At 40.3% G+C, this 23052-nt stretch overlaps 1 protein-coding gene across 1 annotated transcript in view; it reads left to right on the forward strand.

Annotated features, from left to right (window-relative positions):
- The window catches only part of cdh13 (cadherin 13, H-cadherin (heart)), a 320149-nt gene that overhangs the window by 271929 nt on the left and 25168 nt on the right, over positions 1-23052 (forward strand). The window contains exon 12 of the mRNA XM_029434516.1: positions 15160-15302. Within this exon, the coding sequence (XP_029290376.1) occupies positions 15160-15302 (143 nt within the window). The remainder of the gene's footprint in view (positions 1-15159; positions 15303-23052) is intronic.

Raw genomic sequence — 23052 nt, forward strand, 5'->3', positions numbered from 1 at the left:
AGAGATGGGGCAGGGAGAGACTTTAGTCATACAGTCAGTTTGCCAGGAAATAATTAAAATAATCCTAAAGGATGCCAAGAGGAACAGGGAGAGAGGGATGTTGTGCTTTGGAGCAGGAGTAAATTGCTTTTCTTCCTCTTAATTACAAGGTTATGGTTTTCAACTGAAGCAAAGAGGTGCTATTAGGCACCCTTATTATGATAATAACTTTTTTGTCCTGTGTTGTGTTACTCAACCTTGCTAATTTATGAAAATTATGTTACACTCATTGAGGAGAGCACAATGTACCGTGTATGTGCCGATACACCCTTGTAGATAGATGGTGTGCGTTCTCTGTGCATTCATGTATCAAAGGTGTGTCCTTGCATACTCCTCTGTGTTTCTGCCAAATATTGACAATGCAAACCTTTCATTGTCATATTTGATTTCCAGCCCGCCTGCTCTCTGCGCTCGCTCCACTGTTGCTGTTAGGTCGACACAGCGGGTCTTTGTTCAGCGGACTCAGCGGACTGTCTGCAGTTGTTGAGTGGACTTGGCAGAGAGCCCCCTCTAGACTTTACCCTGCTCAAGGCAAACAATAGTCAACGGGCTGAAAAGAGCCTTTGAGGCTTTTTGAAGTCGTGTAAAAAGGTAAATCAAACGTAGGTTGAGTCCGTTCTCAGTCACGCTGTTGCCTGATTCAGGCTAGGATGGGACACTGGATCAGTTAATGTAACGAGGAGACAGGCAGAGCAAAGGCACTGTTCTCTCTGGTGCTGCCACCCATGGAAACATGCAGGCAGGAAATTAAAGTACAAAGAATATAATTAAAGAAAAAGACAGTGGCTTCTTTTGACTTTAATGTCCCTAAAGTGGCAATTTGTGATACAGCACAGTAAACAATAAACATAATGTAGAAAAAATTGAAACACAGAACAACAGAGACAGGAACCAGATTCCATTATCATGATTCATCAATAAATAAGATGTATAATGCACATCCCTATGTATCGCAACCCCCAGTCTATGAGTTAACATAAGATCCCAACCCTGTATTGCACGTCACCCTACCACGGCTTGTTAAATTGGGTTATTGCCATAGGAATAAATTACTTTTTAATCACTGTCAGCCTGGTCACGTACAGGTGGTAAAGATCAAACTCCTGGGTGATCTTCCTACAGGTCTTAAAATATTTTTTCCTAGTTATCTCTGCCAAGGAGGTTATGTTTTTGGCTTGGTCTGTCTGTCAGCAGGATTACAAAGAGACCACTCTCCCGATTGTCATGAAACTTGGTGGAAGAGTGTAGCATGGGCCAAGGAAGAATCCATTACCTTTTGGAGCGGATCGAATCACGGGGCGAAAACACAAATGATGTTTTATATTCGTTAACGTTGCAAGATAGGACATTTCTGCTTCCTTCATGTGATGTGGGACAAAGACAATGCACCATTGTCCTTGGTGGAGGTCTTTTCTCTCCGAGTGCTTTTCGACTTTGTTGCTGTGACTGATTTAGTCATTTCAATACAATAACAAAGGACGCTCTCAATAAAAAATCAAAAGATGTCACTTGTATCATTCAGACAGGATCATTTCTCTCTGTAACCACTGGTCTCTACCTCTGCACTCTGAGTCTCTCCTCAGTTTTTCACCTTTCTCTCCTTTAATCCACACATATATAACGTTTGATCCATTTGTTGCTTTTTTCACAACTTGTCTATGATTAAGGCTTTTAGCAAGTGTTGTCCCATGTTAGCTGTGTTTGTGTGTTCGTGGAGACGGCATGTTTTAAATAATGAATGACAGGATAGAGTTATTACCACATCTTGTGAAGACATGCTGTGGCACTTTTCTATGATTGCCAATTAAAACTTTCAGCCTTTTCATAAGCATGCATACGTAAATTCGACATTATACTTACCCTAATTAAACACCATCACACACTCCCGTTCACACCTTCTGTTACACCTTTTTTTCCCAAGTTCACATACTTTCCCCAGTGGCACGTACACAAAGACAAACCTCGACTGAAGCTCTGTGATGGATGATTGATGTGACAGAAGCCAGCGTTTGCTTTTCCCTTTCTCAGTGCTGTCACATTTATTTCCCCTGTATAGACCTGCTGCACTGTGCTGATACAGAGCAGAAATATGAACAGGTGTGACGTGGGTAATTTGTCCACATGGCCTGGAGCAGTAGTTGGCCAAAACTAGGCAACTCAGCTCTGTTTAAAGTTGAAATCCAACCCAAAGCAGCCCAAGGAGTCTGTTATTTTTCAACCACAATGGCTTCAAACCTCAAATTATCTTTCTTTTATTTTTCCTCTGTCTCTCTGTGTCTAAGAAAAAAAGAATAGAACATATAAAAGAGACAGACTTTTCAATATGCTTGTATCACAGTAAATGCCCCACTGAAGCTCAGTGACATGCTCAAAGTGAAATGCAGTGGTTGTTTCTATTCCTTTCTGCCATGTCAGTGGGAGGGCTAGTCAAGGGCGTATGCCAACAACTGGCACACGATTCCTGCAATGAGTTGGGTTCACGGTACTTTCAGAGAAAATGAATTAGACGTGGGTGGTCTGCAGGCAAAATAAACAAGAGAAAAGAGAATGCTTTGAATTCACATTGAAGCCCAGAGTAGTCCACTGCACCTCCCATTACAGTGCCTTTGGCTGTGGTAACAGATGCTCAACTGAAACTAGATAAAGGTGAAGCAGGACTTGCAAGGAAACTGTTAAGAACACTGCATTCCTGAAATTAATGACATGTAATACCTTCAAATGTTGGCAGTTGTGGGCACACTTTAAATCCATGTTTTTTAAGACAATGGTTTTGTTTTTTTATTCAGTGGAAGTATAAAAAGAGGTCTTTTTGTGACATATGGGGTTTGGAAATTTGCTTATTAGCTTATTAACATTAGTAGTCATTTGGAGTACTGTTTATGGCCAAGTGTTAAATCCCATATTCCCTCTTCTTTTAGCTCTAGTTTTGATCTCCACCAACTGCATGATGTAGCCGCTAATGTGAGCAGTGAAACTGAACTGAAAGTTGTTTGCCCAAAAACCAAAACAATGAGCTGAAAGACACTATAGAGGTGAGGGGAAATACAAAATTGGATGATAACCTTTTGTGGTTTTGTCACTACGAGTGAAAACCTGTTTCATAAAAGTTGCAGTGGGATCCTTTATTAAGATTAAGATATTGATCATGGCCACTTTAATGGAGGCACCGCAGTGTGTGAGCTTTGAGAACATTACACATCACTTTGGAGAGGTCTCAGTCTGCGCCTCCACCAAAGACTCAGTCTGAGCACATTAAATGCAAGTGCACATAATCCATTTAATACATGGCCTCGGCCTCTGTAATCCGCACATATCACTGATGTTTTTTTCCTCTTATTTTGAGTTTGAGTTATTTTCATAATTTATTTATTTCCCTGAGCCATTGTGCATCTCCATCATGCCCTCCAGGAGCTCTGAGCTCTAAATACAGGCCAAATCCGGTCACTGGTCTTGTATAAATCGGTTGAGTTGAGTTCCAAAATAGATTTGGAGGTAATTGAGCTTTGTGGACTGGACCCGCACAGGACTCTGACTGAGAAGGGTCTAGCTGCAGAGCTTCAGGCTCTAACCCACCTTCTCCGTAGGACCCTTTTGGGCCTCTTGATTGGAGAAGGAAGTCACTTTTGATACTGTGTACGCCAGCTTTTTTGAATACAACAATACTGCAATACAACTGTAAACGGTTACTGTTGTTGTTGTTGTTGTTGTTGTGCTAACTTTAATGTTGGTTTGCTAATGACATTAGCATAGCTGTCTAACGGTAGCAAACTCATAAGGTGAATACAACTTATTTGCTGTTTAACATTACGTTAACTAGCTATATTTTATATTTATATATATTTGATTCAAATATTAAAATATTTAAATAGTCTAAATATTAAGCTTGTATTGTTTACCTCAGTGGTATTGGTGGAGGTGGTATGGGATGGACTTGATACAGAATTAAGAATATGCTCAGTAGGCTACTGAATTTATAAATGATAAGTGTGATAAAAACAATAAAATGCACAATATAATACAGTGACATGTAAACGTGCAACAAACACATGATTTTCCACCATGGGTCACGGCGTTGAAGGTGGGCCCGAGCCTGGCACCTCAGATGACACCAACAGAGAAGAAATAGAGCCGTGGGAAGATGGGGAGGAGCCAGAGATAGAAAGTGGGGAGAATTAATTTTCATTGCACACTTATTCACAGTTCCAGTCTTATGTGTCCCTGTCTTATCTCCATTCTCGATCCCTATTCTTATCTCGCTCCCCCTGCTCTGCACCCCTCCCTCTTTATTTCCTCCTCCTCTCACTTTACTAGCTGTGAATTTGGATGAAGTGTACAGTTGTTACGACCAAACACAAGTCGGCACAACCCCTGTACTTTTACTGCGCGTCTCTTGATTGATGTTCTCATATCTATTGCACACACACACTCAGCAGCTCTCGGATAGAGACACACTATTAGCATTGGCTCTGTTCCGTATTCGTTCTCTCAGTAAGTTAGACTCCAATCACTGGCAGATCTTGCTGGCAGGAGTGAGGAAATAAAGTGATAGAGAGACAGATAAAGATAGTAAGATAAGGTTGGAGCCAACAGAGAGTGAGGACAGAAAGAACAAGAGAGAAAGTCAGAGGGGGGAAGAGAAGGGGGTATTGAGAGAAATGCATAACAGGTTTTCCTGTAATATGCTGTCATTGCCATCCAAGTGTATGAGTGTACACTTGTCTAAGATGCAGTGCACTGCAGAAAACTGAAAATGGGGAACACTGACACTTAAAATAGCAAGCCTAAGCTCTTATGTGGGGCTAGTGGTGTGTGTGTGTGTGTGTGTGTGTGTGTGTGTGTGTGTGTGTGTGTGTGTGTGTGTGTGTGTGTGTGTGTGTGTGTGTGTGTGTGTGTGTGTGTGTTTGTGGCTGTGTGTGTATGTGTGTGTGTCTGCCCCTTGGGATTCGTAGGTCTAATGCGTTTGACATGGAACACAAGGGAGAAACTTGCATCATTGTATGTGTGCATTTGTGAGGACTACATTACTTCTTAAACAACAATAATAATGCAAATAAACAAGGCATCCTCATGTGTACTTTACATTTTTCATAACTGGTCAGTGCACTTTTTGACAAGAACATGGCACGTGGAGAAACAAAGTAGCCAGCTGCTACATTTAAGCAACTCAACATATAAAACAAGCTCTATTTGTGCAGGAGCATTGTCATCTGGGGTCCTCCTGTGATTTATAATAATTACAGCAGCCATCAGTTTTTCTTCTGCCATGTGTGACATTTCTGGACAGCAGTTCGACCCAAAGCAGACTCTGGCCCCATTCAGACAGGATTACAATTCCAGTGGGAGATAGGAAATGAAATATTTGCCATGCTGCTTTAACTTAGTTAATTATTGCAGGTGACATTTTAGACAATGTCAAATCACAGGACTTGTTAGGTCTTCACGCACAAAAACTCTGAGATACACTTACAGATGCACTACATTACAAGGAGTCTGTTAGGATGGATTGTTTTAGAAAAGGGTAGTGAACGTCACAGTGAAAGAGAAGTCAGAGCGTATTTATCTTCTGTAATGTGACATATTTGAGAGTAAAATGCAATGTATGGAAGGGCATAATTACAAGATGGATATAAATGTAATCCTTAAAATCTAATTGGATTGCTCGAAGGACATGGTTATAGTGAATATGGCAGCGAGATGCAGAGCTGTAGAGGACAGCTGGCTGACACCCACACCTCCCTACCTCCCTCACCCACTTTTGATATATCAGGAGAAGGAAGACGAGGGAGGAACTAATAAACCACAATGTTTTGACGTGTAAAGGCTTTTGCATATCTAAAACCAAACACAAACGTATTCTTATAATTTTGCTCTGCACTACGGTCAATTGAGAGTTTATATAATGGGAAGGGTCAACTAGTCACCCAAAATCATATTTTAATGGAAACACGTCTATACACCTGCAGGTTCCAACATTTTACAGGAAGAGAAAAGATAGGGATTCTGATGTGATAATGAAAATAAACTCTTGCAAAACTGCACATTTCTGTTTATGCTTCAGTGTTTGTGCAGATTAAACACATGATAAGTGATGATAATACCTGTTAAGTGTTGAGCTAAAGAGATGCCAGTAGGCAGGTTTTTTACCTTTTGAACTGAGCCTGGCAAGCTGTTTCCCCCTTTTTCCACTCTGTACGCTAAGCTAAGATGGCTATATTGAAAAGTAAGATATGAGAGTGGCATTGATCTAAATCTCGGCGAGAAAGCGAACAAGCATATTTCTGATTTTATTTTTACTATTCCTTCAAAGTCAGAGATAAATTTGCCGTTTTCTGAAAATAGGACTTAATTTTTAGGCAAAAATAAGCAAAGAACATTTTGTTTAGTGAGCCTTACAGGAAGCCAATGGAGGACAGGGGGACCAGCAGCTAGTTCTAGGTAATAACCTGGCGGCTACATTTTGAACCAACTGTAAACGATTTAGATCTTAACAGAGTCTAGACGGGGAAATAAGTGACAGGACTAGATTGACAGGTAATTTGTTATTTGATTGAAATGGACTGTGCCAAAACAATCAGATGTTTCGTTTCAACAAACTGAAACACTGATCAGCTGATGCAGGACACGCTCACTGAGGACATCTAGAGGGCAGGTGCAGGAACAAAGGTCCTTATGACACCTTGTCCATAATTAATAATGGTACAAATTACCTAATGAGGTATTATTCACTGCAGGTTCAGTCTTCATACATGTCTTACACAGGATGACAGAATTAAGATGCTACCTGAACTTTAATGAAAAATGTTATCAGCACTCAAATAACAACGATTGATTATTTTTGAGGTTGGAGCCAAGCAAGAAAAGAGATGCCGGTAGGCAGGTTTTTTACCTTTTGAACTGAGCCTGGCAAGCTGTTTCCCCTTTTTCCACTCTGTACGCTAAGCTAAGATGGCTATATTGAAAAATAAGATATGAGAGTGGCATTGATCTAAATCTCAGCGAGAAAGTGAACAAGCATATTTTTGATTTTTGTTTTACTATTCCTTCAAAGTCAGAGATAAATTTGCCGTTTTCTGAAAATAGGACTTCATTTTTAGGCAAAAATAAGCAAAGAACATTTTGGTAAGTGTGGTAAGTGTGTGTGAGTAAAGGAGGTATAAGTGAGAGAACAAACTGAGTTTTTGTAAGTTAGTGTTTAGTGTAATAATAGAGTTTCATAGAAGGACAAAATGGTCACCTTCTCAAGTGACCAAACAGAGCATAGGTATGACCCTCTCCTCTCTTTATACACACATACTTACAGCCATTTAAATATTCAAATTGGATTTATTCCCCTTTGCCTCAGACAGTTCGAATCATTAAGCTTTAAAGCCTCGTAGAAACACTTGGAAATCACATCTTGCGCTGGTGTTGTTTGACACTGATCTTTGTCTCATTATGCATCACTACCGCCTCCTTACTGCTGGGCATTTTAATCAGCAAAACTGTAGTCTAGCTTCCAGCTTTTCCAATGCCCCCACCTGTATTCACTATTTATCTTCGAACAATTTACAATCCCCTGAAAAGGGAGCAATGCCTGCAACACCCTGATATAAGTGTTTATCACTGAAAGAGGGGATGTTTTTCACACTATTGCATTTCATTATTGAAGCTCAAAGGCAAAGTAAATTGTATTATCCATGGATCAAAAGTCAAACAGTAATATAAATACATAAGCACTGGCATATTCTATGCATATGTCTTTACGTTATACGTAAAACTCCCTGCGACGCCTAAAATCATCTCACAGCTCCCTGTACGCGGGGGCTCCAGACCCTGTAGTGAACCAATACTTCACTAATCCAAACCAATTCACCTCTTAAAGTCAGTATATGCATGACCTTACCAGCCGTCATAGATTGTTATGGCTGGGCTTTTTTTACTTAATGAGGCTCATTCAGAGAGGGAGGTGAGGACATGAATATCCATCAACTCCCTAGAAACTCACACAGGTTTAGCAGGAAAACAGGCTCAGCTTTAAGGGAGATGGATGAATTTGACGTATGCTTTGGGAGTTACACATGGACTCTAACCAAATGTGTTGCTATGGATGTTTGACTGGGGAGCTGTGTCAAAATTACCCATATAAATCCAAAAATGACTCATATACCTATGAATGTTTTCTCTCTGAGTAAGGTCTGGTTAAAGCAGCACTAATCAATAGTTAATACGTGAACAATGGTTCCAATGACTGTATGATGTTAAATAAGTTGCTCATAATGCAAACCCACATTTACACAGTTCCACATGCAGTTTTTGCATCTTTCAGCTCAGTGTTTTGGTTTTACGCTCTACAATTTTAAAGGCTTGGTTCCATCTCAGTGCCATCATCAATGTTGTTAGCAGCAGCAGCAGGCAGCTGTTGCATACTGATGGTACGCTACCTGCCAATCACCAAACGGAAGACATTGGTGAAGCACAAACTGAAGCTAAAAGGAGTGTGGTGGCTGTACAAACAGACAACTGCTTACTAACACTTAGTCATAACAACTTTATTATGTGTGACTAAGATTGATTAATGCTGCTTAACATTTAAGCAACTCAATTAGTTGATTTGGGTTTGGAAAAGACAATTAAAGGTACAATCCACAGATTATGGACACTAAATTCTATTTACTGGATATGCATAGCACGACTTGATATGCATAGCATGAGGCTGTAGAAACAGCTGTATAATATCTTCTGGGCCTCTGCAGGGAGCTTTTTAAAGTCAGAGAAAATAATCCCAGTGATATCTTTAGGGTTACCTTGAGTGTTTTTTAGGTGGCAGGCGAGACCTAATGAAAGACGCTTTTGGGTTGCACTATGGGAAATGTTGGTGTAGGTGGTGTTTTTTAAGCTTGACCTAAACTCAGGACTAAAGGTTAGGATGCCTCTGCAGCGTTGATTTTGACCATTCTTTTTAAAATCCGTGTTTTGTGAGTTTCTCAACTTTTGAAATGTACAATACTAAGTGACCAGGAGTCAGAAAGATTTGCTTCATGTTTAAAGGAACAATAGTTTTGAATGTAGGGGATAAATGCAGATGGCGGTCTTTTGTGTCAAGGTCGCACACCCAATCATACACATGACCTTGTCCTCAAGTCTTTTGGCAATGTTTTACCAACATCACGTACTGCTTAGAATAGAAGGTCATTATTCACAAGAGGATCTCTTATCGGATAACATTAATTTAGGTAGTTCTAAGCATTTTAGCAAATTATCATTACTGTAATATTTCTGTGTGAGGACAGTGTGCGTTTACCAAAGCCTGAAAACTTCACTACTACATTTGATATGCTCTATATGTTATGTTATACAAGAATAAAACTACTTGATTTAAACTCACATTTCTTTTGAGCTCACATTTTCTGTAACATTTTGGTCAATTTAATATTACACAAGAATAAGCATATTGTCTTGGAAACAAACAACAAAACAACAAAATTAACCAAATTGAAAAGCACTTTAGTGGCCAAATGTTTGTATTAGAAAGGTGCATTGTCTAATTCAGAAAGTACGTAACCTTTTAGAGATCCATCATTAGTATTAGTTCACACTGTTGATCCAGGAAACAGATGTGCATTTAAAAGAGTAATCAAACAACCACAATATATTGCTACTTCTTAGAAGAGGTGCCAGCGACACATCTTACTTAAAAGAAAACAAACAAGAGCAGTAATTAGCATTTATGTAAAGAGCTTCCCATTTCGGCGCTCACTCCTCAGCTTTTATCTTTTCTCTAAATTAGCTCTGCTATTGACAGCTCATCTGTCTCAACACCTCCGTAAGAGTGACAGTGAAGCTTTGCTCTCATATAAGAACTGTTCGCTGTCAAAATAAATGATTTACATGCCGGATATGTATTGGTTAAGATTCCCTTTTTTGTTTAATCAAGCATGATTTTGTGCCAGGCTTTTGTGGTGTGTGAACTACATTGTTCCTTATTTCTTTTTTGAAAAGTTTTCATATTCAATGCTGGTGAAATAGCAGCCTCTTGCAGAATTACAATTACTAGTTAAAGGAACAGCGTGTAGGATTTAGCGACATCTAGTGTTGTGGCTGCAGATTGTAACCAACTGATTACCCCTCCGCCCACCCCTCTCTTTCCAAGACTGCATTAATGAACCGGTCAGCGCAAAACCGTGGTAATGTCGTGGTATCTTTCAGGACCTTCCCCTTGTCAGAGGCCATCCTTACAATAATACTACTTTAGGAGCAACAAAATTCAGGCGGCAGCTGGCGTTTACAAGCGAGATGTAGAACTACGGTGGCCTTCAGGTAACGTAAAAACGCTAAAGGCTCTCTCTGGAGTTTGTTTTTTCCGTTCTGGGCTACTGTAGAAACATGGCGGTGCTCCATATGTAGATACGAATGGCTCATTATAAGCTAACAAAACCAAATAATTCTTAATTTTAGGTGATTATACTATAAAGAAAACAAAGTTATGAATATTTTGTACCATTTCTGATAATAGATCCCCCTAAATACCACACACTAGCCCTTTAACGAAAAATTGCAAGTACTTGCTATTTTCTTGAATTATAGTATTTTGAATTTAAAAGCGGATCATTTCAATTTGACTCATAATTTAAACCAAACCTTCGTTTTTAATAAGCACCGAAAGGTTGACCTCTTAGAGGTTTATGTAAAAAACATTTTTAAAAGACCCTCGTAGGTTGGTATTAAATTACATCTCTGGCCCTGGATCACCTCTAATGAGACTCCTGCCAGCCCCGTCAAGGCTCCTCTGTGTCCTCTTGGGGAATCCCTTACAAAAAAAATACACACTTACACACACATTTGCACAAAACCCCAAGACTGGGCTCCGGTGCCAACCATTGCAGCTCAGACTAGCCCCAATAGGTGCGGCAACATTGGGGTCCCAGTCTGTGCCAAATCACTTTGCTGTTTTGAGAATTATTTCACAGTGCAAGCAAAACATACAAGAAATGTTTGCTTTAGATTGATAGCTGAACCTTTTTCTTGCTTCTGTGTGTGCATATTTAAAGTGGATTTGTGTATTTGTAGCTATATGAGCACATGTGTCATCATTGTGTGTGTGCGCTGTCTTATTTGTTTGGGCCTTCTCTGGTTTTAGAGATAACCACGTATAACCAGATATGAATATTCCTAATGGCTTTTTAATGTCTTTCTAATTTGCCCTTTAAAGGGCTCTAATAGACTGTCCCCATGTTTGCACATGGAGGAGGAACAGTGGATCCAACTGAGGGTTACCTTTGAGCCTGCACATAAGCAGACAAAGCATTACACTTCTTCAGAACCTCTACTGTAGGAAGATACATAATAGCCTGATATTTTACTCAACAGCCTTCATAGCTTCATTGCATTTGGCTGCCAGCTATGGAATATACTGTCTGAAAGAGGTTCCCAGGGTTTGTGCTTTAGAGTGAATCTGTGAGTTTATGTGGAATGAAAATAAGCATTCAAGAGAGTACTCTTCAGGGATGAATACAGACTGGTTGGGCTGTTCTGCTGATTTCCAAACTTCAAACCCTGTTCAACACAGAGGGAGCCATTTTGCCCCCTCTTCCACTAAATAAGATTTGTCTGGAGCTACAAAACATATTTATTAGCATAGCTTATAAGTCTAATATATAGTTATACTATATGCATTGCATTCATGAAATTACAGAATGAAAATAAAGGAAACTGTTGAGATGGTATTGCTATTTTACCAAACTCTTTTGAAGAGAAGGAAACAATACAGTACCATGTTCAGGCCTACTTTTAAATCAATTAAACACAGAACTATGCAGTCCTGTTTGAGTCCTCAACATATTTGTGAAATTAAATGAAAATGAAATGAATAAAAGTATCCCACTTTGAATTTTTTTTTTTTATACCTGCAGCCTAGTAGCTTAAAAAGAGTAAACATAAACAAATAGACCAGTTTGTATTTACTTATGTGCGTTTCAGTGTGTTTTCATCCACATGGTGGTGGTGTTCATTTATTTGGCTTTTAAACAATTCACAACAGCCTCACAAATCTTTTGTTTTTATCCACGGTTAGCATGCCGAGTTAGGCGGGGGTCTGAAACTCAAGATCTACTGTGCCCATAGACGCAGTAAAATATGACGCATTTCTTAGTGGACAAAATATTAAAAAAACATATTTTATTTCAGTGTCCCGATATCACCTCAAACTCCAAGAGATAAGAGGTGTGCCCATTGAAAGATTGTCCACTGTGCAACAAAAAATACATAAAAATTAATATTTAGTTCCATGTTTTTTCGTTGTCAAAGCTACAGGAGCCACCGCAGGTTGCAGACCCCTGGTCTAGTGCAGGGGTTCCCAAACTTTCTGTGGCCAAGGCACACCAAAGACCAAGCCAAAATCTCAAGGCACACCTGTGTTCATATCCGGGAAAAATCCCCTCTATAACACATAATATCACTGTTATCACTCTGTGAACATTTATTTAGCCTAGTCCTGGTAAAAAGCTATTCTCCTTCACACTAGCAGAGAGCCTTTGATGTGTCACACTCTAATATTTCCCACCGCTTCCGAACCCACACACGCGCGCGAACGCACACAATTACAGTCAGAGACAGAGTGGAGAAAAGGTGAGGAGAGAACTTAAAAAACATGCGCCACGCACGGAACTGATCCAGCCCAGGCAGCACCCTGCAGAGCAGTAAACCTAGAGGAAACACTGAAGTAAATAAAAAATCATTCATAACCTTGTGTACAGTTAAATGCAATAGGCCTAATTGTTTCAAAATCCCACGGCACACCGGGATTTGTCTCACGGCACACCAGTGTGCCGCGGCACACCATTTGGGAACCACTGGTCTAGTGTATAGTAGAAATGAATAGTCCAATATACAACCCCTTTTAAAACCACAACATGTATTTGCTTCACTTTGTGTACGGCTTAAACAAACGAGACATAACGCTTTTTGTTTGTTGCCTTGAGACAGAGACAGGCTAGCTGTTTTTCCTTGTTTCTAGTCTACAAATATCTCTCAAAATATCAAAGAATTATGACAAAGACATGTGCTGAGCAGAACATTAAGACACTAAATATTGATCACGCCCTAGTACACTGGCACATACAGTACATCTAATGTATATATATATATATATATATATAGTATATACAGTACATAGTTGGTAGGTCTTAAATATTTGACATGAAATGCCCTAAAAAATGTGTTGTACTCTTGTGTAAGTGTGTGTGTCTGTCAAAATATGGTGATAATGAAACACAGAGAGTGTATGATAGTGAAGTCAGTGATGGGAGGAGTGAGACATATGGAGGTTAATAACCTGTGAGCCGGCCTCTGTTTTATTAGAGGAGTTGGCCTTATGAATCATTTGGTTGCTCTATATGTGTTCGCACAAGTGTGTATGTATAAAAAAAAGGGCATGTACAATGATATATGTGTCATTATTAATAGTGCATTCAACCTCGCAGCAGTGCCTCTTTTGTTACAGTATAACATATGTGTTGGTTAACAGTAGAATTCGCTAGCAGGGAAAGTGTGTGTGAGTGAGAGCGAGAGGGGAAAGGTGTGAGCAGAGGTTGATTGCAAAGCCATTTCCCAAGGCTTTGTCACGCTCTGTTAACTGAAGAGCTCCATTTCAAAGACAATTTGTCTACTGCTGAGCACTTTGGCAAAGAGTGGCCTCGTGGTGAAGAAAGTCTGTGGTCTGTGTGTGTGTGTTTGAGAAACTTTAAGCTGCATGTGTGTGCCTTTTGTGCATGTATGAGTGATGTTTCACAAAGGAAGACCTTGTACGTATGTGCTTACAGTATATGTGCACATTTCTCTATGTATATAGAAAAGTAGTGCTCGAGAGCTCTTAAATCAATCACTGGTGACGTTAACACAGATGCAAGCCCCTTCCAATCACCATCTACCAGCCCTCAGTGACTAGCTGATTTGCCACATTAGCAGGGTCGTGATCTGCTCTTCGGCTCGTTTTCAGGGAGATGGCCGTTCGCCCACAAGAGTTTTGGAGAGGTCATCCATCACCTTCAAATCTCAGCCCTGCAGGAGCTGCTGCTGCTGCGGTCACCTGCACATGCATGCACCCAGGGGTAGAGCCTCTGCACAGGAAGTAACCTTTGGGCCCTTTTTCTTGTTCGCTTAATAGCTTTATTACAGATTATTATTCTTACTGAACACACAGCGTCCCACTTTCTTTCCCATAACAAATCGTAGATAGTGTAAAGGGTTTTCGGGCCATAACATTATGACTGTCGCCAACAGCACCATGTTAAAGTGGAACAAATATTATTCTATTATTTATTTCAACAAATCCTTAGGACACATACACAAACAGTACACACACATACGTGATCTTCTAGATCTCACAAAGAAACACTGAAGCTACTGTATGTGAAGGTGTCCCACCTGCTCTGTTTTAATTAATTCCAGTAGTGGATGTCCAAGGAAGAGCTGCTCTTCTTTGTAAGGGTGTCATTGAAAAAAGTGAGTAATAAGTCTTGGTAATGCCCTGTAGATTGGGTAAAAGAAAGAAACATAAACAGTTGTTTTATGATCTTTTCTTTTCTTGTTTATTCACTTTATTCACTTTTGCAACCAGATTTCATACGCCAGATGTCCTTCAAACGTACAATCTAGGACGTCCTCAACGAAATATATTGTTTGCCGACTGTTTTTGATTTGAAAGATCTGTAAAACTGAGTTTCTCGACAAAAGCACCACTTTAAATCCTGTGTTAACCAGAGATGTGAACATAAGTATATTGGAAATATGTCATTCAGCACGAAATAAAGCACAAATAAAATGACTAAAGAGACTAAAAAATGTTTTAGACAACTATTCGAGGGGGGGCAGCCTTAGTAAAAACTTGTTGTGTTATGTTTCTAAATGGTAATGTTTATAATGTATGTTATACACTGTAAGAGACAAATGTGGACTATTCAAATGTCTGTCTTGTCTGTTGCTATGTCGACAGAGCTGTCTGTCTGTGAGATGCATTGAATCTAAACATATGGGACCAAAAATAAACTGGAAAGAGAACTTTTCTGCAAGATTGTGCACAGTATAGTTGGTGTTCTGGTTGCTTATAGTCACAACTTCTTACTTATTTTATTTACTTTCTTTCAGGTATGCTGTTCTGCGAGACCCAGCAGGCTGGCTGAGTGTAAGCCCAGTCACAGGAACTGTCAACACTTCGGCCTCACTGGACCGTGAGTCTCCTTATGTCCATGACAATAAATACACAGCTGTCTTCATCGCCACGGATAACGGTGAGTTGCAGATGCCCCACTGTATGAAAATAATAGAGGATAATCAGACATAAACAGTATGTGATGTATTTTGAATCATTTGTAAAACTAAATAAATATCCATGTTTCTACTCCACTGATATAATGCATGATTGGTAGGTAGTAAATAAAAGGCTTTGGAAGTACTGTCCTAGCTTGGTTCTTGGTAGATATTTCCCAGCATTTGATGAACATAAAGTGACTAAGGTTTGTTTTGACAAATGCAATGAAGAATCACAGTCCTGGATATAAAAAAACATCACTGTAAAAGTGCTTCGTAGACAGCTTAATTAAAAGTGTACAACCACAACAACACCTAACATGTCAACAAAATATGCTAACTTCACTTAAATAAACACTTTGAGGTGTTAAATGTATTATTGTGCGATTATACAACAAGGCTTTCCACTATGGATTTAACACATTTGCATTATACAAAGAATTCCTCCTTGGTGAAGAGTGTCAGTGCAGAATCAATGCAGCAAACATGAAAAAGAAGAAACAAAGCCTGCCTCCGCACATGGTTATAGTTCACAATTGGAAATGACTCACCCTTAGAGTTAGTTTCACCCATGGCCACAGTAAAACTTTCATTATCCCGTGGTGACAATGCTATGGCCTTAAGTGGCACTGCTTCTAACGGACCATATGGTCGCTGGTTGGCAGTGTCATTGTAGCTGCTGCTTTGAGACTTTTCAAAGCACAGATGAAAGCGGCGCGTCTCTTCTTTTACTCTTTGCTTCTCTCTTCCTGTGTCTCGCTGTCTCTTTGTCCCTCTCTTTCATTGTCTCTCTCCTTCTCGCTATCAATCTATCTGGTCTCCCGTGCTCAGGGAGATTCTGACAGATCCATTAGAGGCACTGAGAGATTCTATTAGTAGGCAGCAGAATAGCACTGTTGTGCAGGGGAATTCGGAAGCCTCAGAAAGATGAGCGTTGAAAGAGGAGTAATGATGGGGCAGGAGGTTGAAGGGGCAAAGGAAGATGAGAAAGGAAGGGACATGGGAGGCGATAACAGGAAAAAGATATAAAGCCAGGGAAGTGGGTAAGGAATAGGTTGGGAGGAAGAGAAATGGTGAATATTATCAGTGGACAGGGCAGGGATTAAGATTGGTGTTGGAGCCAGAAGAGGATACAGGGTAAGAAGATAATGTTCTGCTTCATATTTTTGTACTTCTCAAGATACAGGGAAATACACCTATTTTTTTTCTTGCCTAGAGTTAGATGAGAAAATTAATATCACTCTTGTGTCTGTGTCTCTTGTGTATGGTAAATATGAAGCGACCACCAGCAGCTGGTTAGCTTAGCTTAGCACGAAAACTGGGAACAATGTATAATAGCTAGCCTGACTCTTTCTGAAGGTAACAAAATCCACGTACCAGCACCCCTAAAGCTCAAGAATTGATACATTATTGTATAAATAATTGAGATATTGAGATGCTCAAAATCATAATGCTAACATGCTGATGCTAGGCAGGTTTTATGTTCACCATGTTCACCATTTTATTTTAGCATGTTAGCATGCTAATATTTGCTAATTAACACAAAATACAAATTGCTGATGGGAATGTCATTAGTTTTAAGTTGTAGTATTAGAAAAAAACCTTACATTTTGACCTGATGATGGCGCTAGATTAAATGTTAAGGGGTCACCAAAGTAATTACAAATCATCCTAAAGGCGACCATAAATGTGTGTACCTAATTTAATGACAATCCATTCAACAGTTGATCAGACATTTGACTCAGAAACTAAATATCAACTTGTTGTCGGTGCTGGAATAAAAGTGAGAGCATCACCACAGTCAGTAGGATTCATCTTCTGGTGACCTTGACTATCTGTACAAATTTTATGGAAATCTATCCAATGATTTTTGAAGTATTTCAAACTTGTGGTGGACTGACCAACCGACATCGCCATCCCTTGAGCCAAACTGTAAAATTCAAACTGCACCCAGATATTTAACTACTTACTGAATTGATGCTTGGGTGCATGCAGTGTGTGTGTACGTTGATGAAATGTGAGCAGAATACTGATATCCGCTCAACCCCTGCGTTGCCTTTATCGCAGCACGCTCTGTCATTGACAAGACAAATTTGCTCCTTCCCCATAGTGATCTTTGCAATGATTGTATGACAACACACCTATGTAGACTACCAACAGGATATCGATTGACCCTTACATCTTTATATTTATCTTTATGTGGAGACTTCAGATTAATACCCATCTACCCTGCACTGGCGAGCAGGAAGGTGAGAGTGACAGGAGAAATAGACTTGTGTCAAACAGAATTGGAGGGTGGAGGGGTTAAAGAAGAGGCTTATATGAAAAGTATCTGTAGGCAAAAATATAATTGGGAAAACATATTTTGGAATAGGAGAAATTTAGTTTGAAAGAAACAGGTACTACGGTTGGTTTGAGAGAGGTCTTTAACAACATAACCTTATATTTGTGTACAGTTCTTTAAGGTATATTTCTTTACATTCACCATGGAATTGGATTTTTACCTACTGAGTATTTATCAAAAAGAAAATATGCTGCCAGTTTAAGTTTTGTTGTGTGTAACTGAGGGGTGAGAGTTTTTCCTAAAATATGTATTTTCTCATTTGTCATGGGCTGCCCCATAGCCAGTTTAAACCGATTTGACCCCATATGGTGCTCGAAATGGGAATTAAACTCTTGGTAAATGTTTTGCATGGTTAGCAACAGATTGACTGTAGCTCCTGGATAACAGCGTGAGAGCAGGTCAGCTGGAGCAGGCTTCTAGGCCGCAACAGATGGTGTACGATTCAGCAAACATACTAAAGAGAAGTAGGGATTCAAGAAGAGAGGCTAAGATGGTAGATAGAAATAGGAAAAACATAAGAGAAGGACCGTTCCTGGGGGTTTAACAAGGTGAAGTAATGATAATGTTTATGTCAAGGGCAGGGGTCATCTCAATTGGAGAATTTGCAGCAGTGAGTCTGTAGTGTGGAGGTTACCCTGTGTTGTCATAATATCAACTGCACTTGCAGGAGAGGCAGACAGAGCCATTTGTCACTCCATGATGTGGAGTGTTGTAATCTTGAATGAATGTTTGATTGTCACTGCGTGTGCATGTGCAGTGAGTTCAAATCTGTTTATTTGCATGCATTGCTGCTCACCTTCATCCCTGCATCTGCATTTGTGCACATTGTCTCCCTCCTCCCATCATGGGTTTCTGTTTCTGAGTTAATGACTGAAAAGCCTGTACCCAGTTGTGCCTGGGAAGCGGCACCTGGCAGGCTGGCGGAGCGGCGCGATATTGTTTGAGGAGATATTGTTCCAACCTGAGCAGAGGGCTTGACGGGCTGTTTATATAAACTCTCATCAGTAGCTGCTGCTTTTGCACGCCAACAAATTCTCTCTGCTCTCTGATTCCCCACCGGAACGCCAGCTGTTCCCGCATTTTACCTCCTTCTCCTTCCTTCACATTAGTTTTTTATATTCTGTGTCGGTGGATCTGTGTGTTTGTATGTGAAGTTGTGTGTTCATCCGAGTTTTTAATGTCTTTGTCCTGGTACACACAGTACCTCTCCTGCCTGCCCCTGCGTATCCACTCACTGCTGTGTGATGTGGTTCAATGTTTTCTCCTGCTCCTCATTTAAATGTTAAACCGCCTCCTGGTGGGAGCCATTTGTCATTGGGAGGCATGAATACATTATCAAAGGCCCAGTCTTCTGAAACACGGTGGCGCACATACTCACACACGTAATCTTCAGTGTCTAATACCAATGAACCTTCTATTAAAAACACCTAAGTTATGCACAAAAGAGTTAGGCAGTGTTTGCTTTGAACTCGTGGACATACAGAGGAGAGACCTTCATTAAGAAATTAAGGTGTGTGTGTGTGTGTGCATCTGTATAACAGTGAGACAACCTCGACACAGTCAAAGAGAGCTTTGTTAATTACAGGAATATTAAGTATTACACACACATACACACACTCAGACTGAACAGTGTGATAAGTCTCAGCATTCATCACATCCCCTCTGGTTTAAATCAAAGGCAGAAGGCAAAAGGAGAGAAGGGAATCTGAATTCTAATTGGGTCAGATAAAAAAAAAACTCTTTGGTGCTCAGATGGATGTAAAATTAAATAAGACTGTGTGTGTGCAGCATGTGTCTATCTGTCCATCTCTGTGACAGGTCCGCATAATAGGTTCATCATCTCTTCCCTCAAAAGAGAGGAAAAGACTGACAGTGGTAACCGCCTGTCAGTAGCACAGACACCCGCTATGTGTGTGTGTGCGCATTCAGGCAGTATACTTTTCTGTGCTTCTAGATGTGTCCATCTTCGTGTACGATGTCTGCCAATGTGCTGCCTCATTGCCATACTAAGTGCTGGGAACCAGTGTGCAGTACATTGACATAATGGGCTGAGTAATTTCTGTGTTTCAGGCCAGCCCAGATACAAAGTCTTCATTGCTAAGTGTCTGTCATGTCAGAAGCACACAGCGAGGCAGCCTGGCAGGCTAAATGCAGATAGATAGACTCATGTTGTGTCTTTAGCCAGCTGTGATCAGGCTGCCTCAAACTACAGCAGGGACATAATAAAGCATGATGAGCCAGTGTGTCAGCCCAGTACGCTGAAATTCTCAGGCCAAGAATAGAATAGAAAATAGTAGTCTTCATGTATCTGCGCTGGCGACAGCTGTGGCTGGAGGCATTATGTGTTGGGGTTGTCCATCCGTCTCATTCTCTGGAACGTCTTGAGGGAATTTCTTCAAATTTAGCACAAACGGCAAAGTGGACTCAAGCATGAACTGGTCAAGGTCAATACGGTCTTGCAAAAAGCGATTCTTATGCTAATTATGACAATTTAACACAAATGTCTAATAGGATGTAAAGATGGAATGATGCCATTTTAGATAGAGATGGATGTAAACTGCAACTTGACTGCTTGGTGGACGCATACAACCGTGAGGCAGGAATTCTACTTTAAATTTGTTACGATGACAATGTCAGTGTTTACAGACATGTTGTCAGTCAGCTTGGTTTCCAGCTCCGGCTTGACGGCCCTCTGTAACTTTCTCAAGAATCCATTATATTAAAGCCAAGAGAGTACGAACTGAAGAGCAGACACTGTCTAATTGTATGGTAAATATAATAATGGGAGGCTCAGTGTCAAGAAGACAAAAGGAGAAACATGGAAGAAAATAAAACAAGCTTAAGAGATGTGGTTTGCAGAAAAGTCAAAGATAAAAACATTAAAGAATGAAAGGACAAAGAAGAAAATGAATATTTTTAGTAAGATCGAAGGTTTTGTCAGATGGCATTTGACCAAAACAGGGTTCTATCAAATCTGGATGTGTTTACTCTCCTCTTTCTTGTCTTAAGGTCACTTTCACTGCATTTATATATCACTCTCTTGTCAATTCCTTTATGGAGACAGCCACAGAGGCAAGCAGGTTAACTACCTTACTGAAATGTGTTCTTGCCCAGCCAATCAATTATGACCCTGTGTAGCAGTAGGCAGGGGTGACGCCAGCATGAGGGTAGGGAACCATGGCATCTTGACCCAGGATAATGGTGGTGTAATGGGATATGCTCTGGAAAGCGCGAAAGATCACAGCTCGACGCTGTCTTGCCTTCTGTTGCCTCCCCAGTCCTGCTACACTGCCTCATTAACCCTAAATACACACTGTGTCCTTCTCACTTTAGTGCTTTTAGTACCAACTCCCCAACCTCTGTCTCCCTATTCCTGTCCCTGACTGTCTCTGTCTTTCATGTCTCAAGTTGTACCAGAACTTCTTGGAGAAGTCGCCACCTTGTAAACAGGCATACAGGTATGTCTGTGATTAAAGAATACCTTTATTCAGCTTTGCGAGGGGAAAAGAAAATCCCTCTCTGCCGTTGGCTGTTATCAGGCCCTATTTCTCTCGTGTCCTTGGAATACTGATTCATCCACAGATCAGAAGTTAGCCTGGCATGCTAAAACAAACATGCCTGTGGCACCCATTGTTAATGGTATCAGCCTTTTAAAATGCTTGGGTTAAAATAACTAAGTTTGTAAAGGGAAAGTGAAACTTAATGTTGTGAACACAAAGAAAACAAGACGTTGTTGATGTCAGGAGGACGTTTTGTGTTTTGTGTACTATCCATCGGCCACAACGGAGTTCAATGTCATCTTCTTGTAATCCTTCTTTTGATGATCATCTTTGTGAATAGATAATAAAACCTACTTTTATTTGGCAGGCCCTTTCGGATCCATATCTATAAGGCTGATAGCCACTGATACCGCCTACTTAATAGGCTGATAACATTTGAATTGGGGGCCTCTGCCCACTCAACAAGAGAGCCTCTGGCTGAGTGCAGAGATATTTTTTTTAAAATACTAAAACTACTGGTTATGTGGAAAGTGAGAGTATTCAATGTGATTAAAAATGTAAAAAGTGCCCCCCAACCTCCTCACCCAGCACATCTCTATCAGGGTTTTCCACAAGGGTTTCTTCTGTGGAGATGTGAACAGCTTTGGGTGTAGTTTTAATGACAGGGATCCAAATGAAATTAGATGAGTTGGTAGTAGAGATGGAAAGGGATAGATAATGAAAGATGAAGTCGGATGATGGAACCCTGGAAACACGGCTGATGGAGGATTTCTTTCAGTTTATCTAGATGTATGTCATTAGACCAACATAGGAAATCTGTCAGAGGCTTAGTTCCTGATGAAGAGTTAGAGGCACCATCTGTGTATGTCAGTGTGAGTTTATCTATCTGGGCTGTTTGGTGGGAGTGTGGTGTGCAGGGCTGGGAGGGTGTTTTAATTACGCAGCCTCACAGTAAAGGCCACCTCAATTAACACCTTCCACGTTAGAATTTGCATGGAAAAGCTCTAGCCTGTAATACTCAATACAACTATTGGTTGAATTGCCACATAATTTGGTACGCACACTCAAGTTCCCCTATAAATTAAATCTACTACATTCTGTGATCCCTTGACTTTTCCTCTATCGCCAGCATCAGGTCAAAATGTATCTGTATCTGTCCAATACCTACGTTTATCTACGTGACCAAATACCTGCAAACATTTCCATCAGCCTCAGCTGTACTTTGTGTTTACTGCTAATTAGGAAATGTTAATCTAAACTACACTACACAAAATATACCTGCTTAACATCAACAGTTTAGCCTTGTCATTGTGAGTATTTTAGCATGCTGACGTTCGAATGCAGATTAGTAGTACAGCCTCACAGAGCCTCTAGCGCGGCTCTAGACTCTTATTGAAAAAGCTTTTGCAAGAGAAGCTTTTGCTTGTTTAAACTAATAGAGGGAAGCTGAGTTAGATTACCTTTCAACTTGCTGTGCAATGTTTATTTTTTCGTAAGTACACATTGCGTTTACACCTGGCTGAGAAATAAGCAGGCATATTGGTTTGGTTTTTTTCAACGACAGTAAGTACATCCCCATTCCCTAATTTGATCGTTCCTCGCTCTTTGCTTGACCCGGAAATCGTTCTGGTCCGTCATAATGCTGGTGTTACACTGCTTTAAAGAGCGAGGACGAACCACTGAGGAGACATGAGCAAGGACAAAAAAGACCAACCTTCGCGTAACTCTTTTATCAGACTGACACACCTCTTTGTTGGAAATTTGTTTTGGGGTTGGACGCTGCTGCTGATCGGACTGCTCTGAAACCGCCTAACAACATCATTTTCTGATTCCCATCAGTTAAACATAGTGGATGTGTGTTAACTGTAGAACTGTAGAAATGGTTCA

Source organism: Cottoperca gobio, chromosome 6 (assembly GCF_900634415.1).
Source record: "Cottoperca gobio chromosome 6, fCotGob3.1, whole genome shotgun sequence".
NCBI classification, from domain to species: domain Eukaryota; kingdom Metazoa; phylum Chordata; class Actinopteri; order Perciformes; family Bovichtidae; genus Cottoperca; species Cottoperca gobio.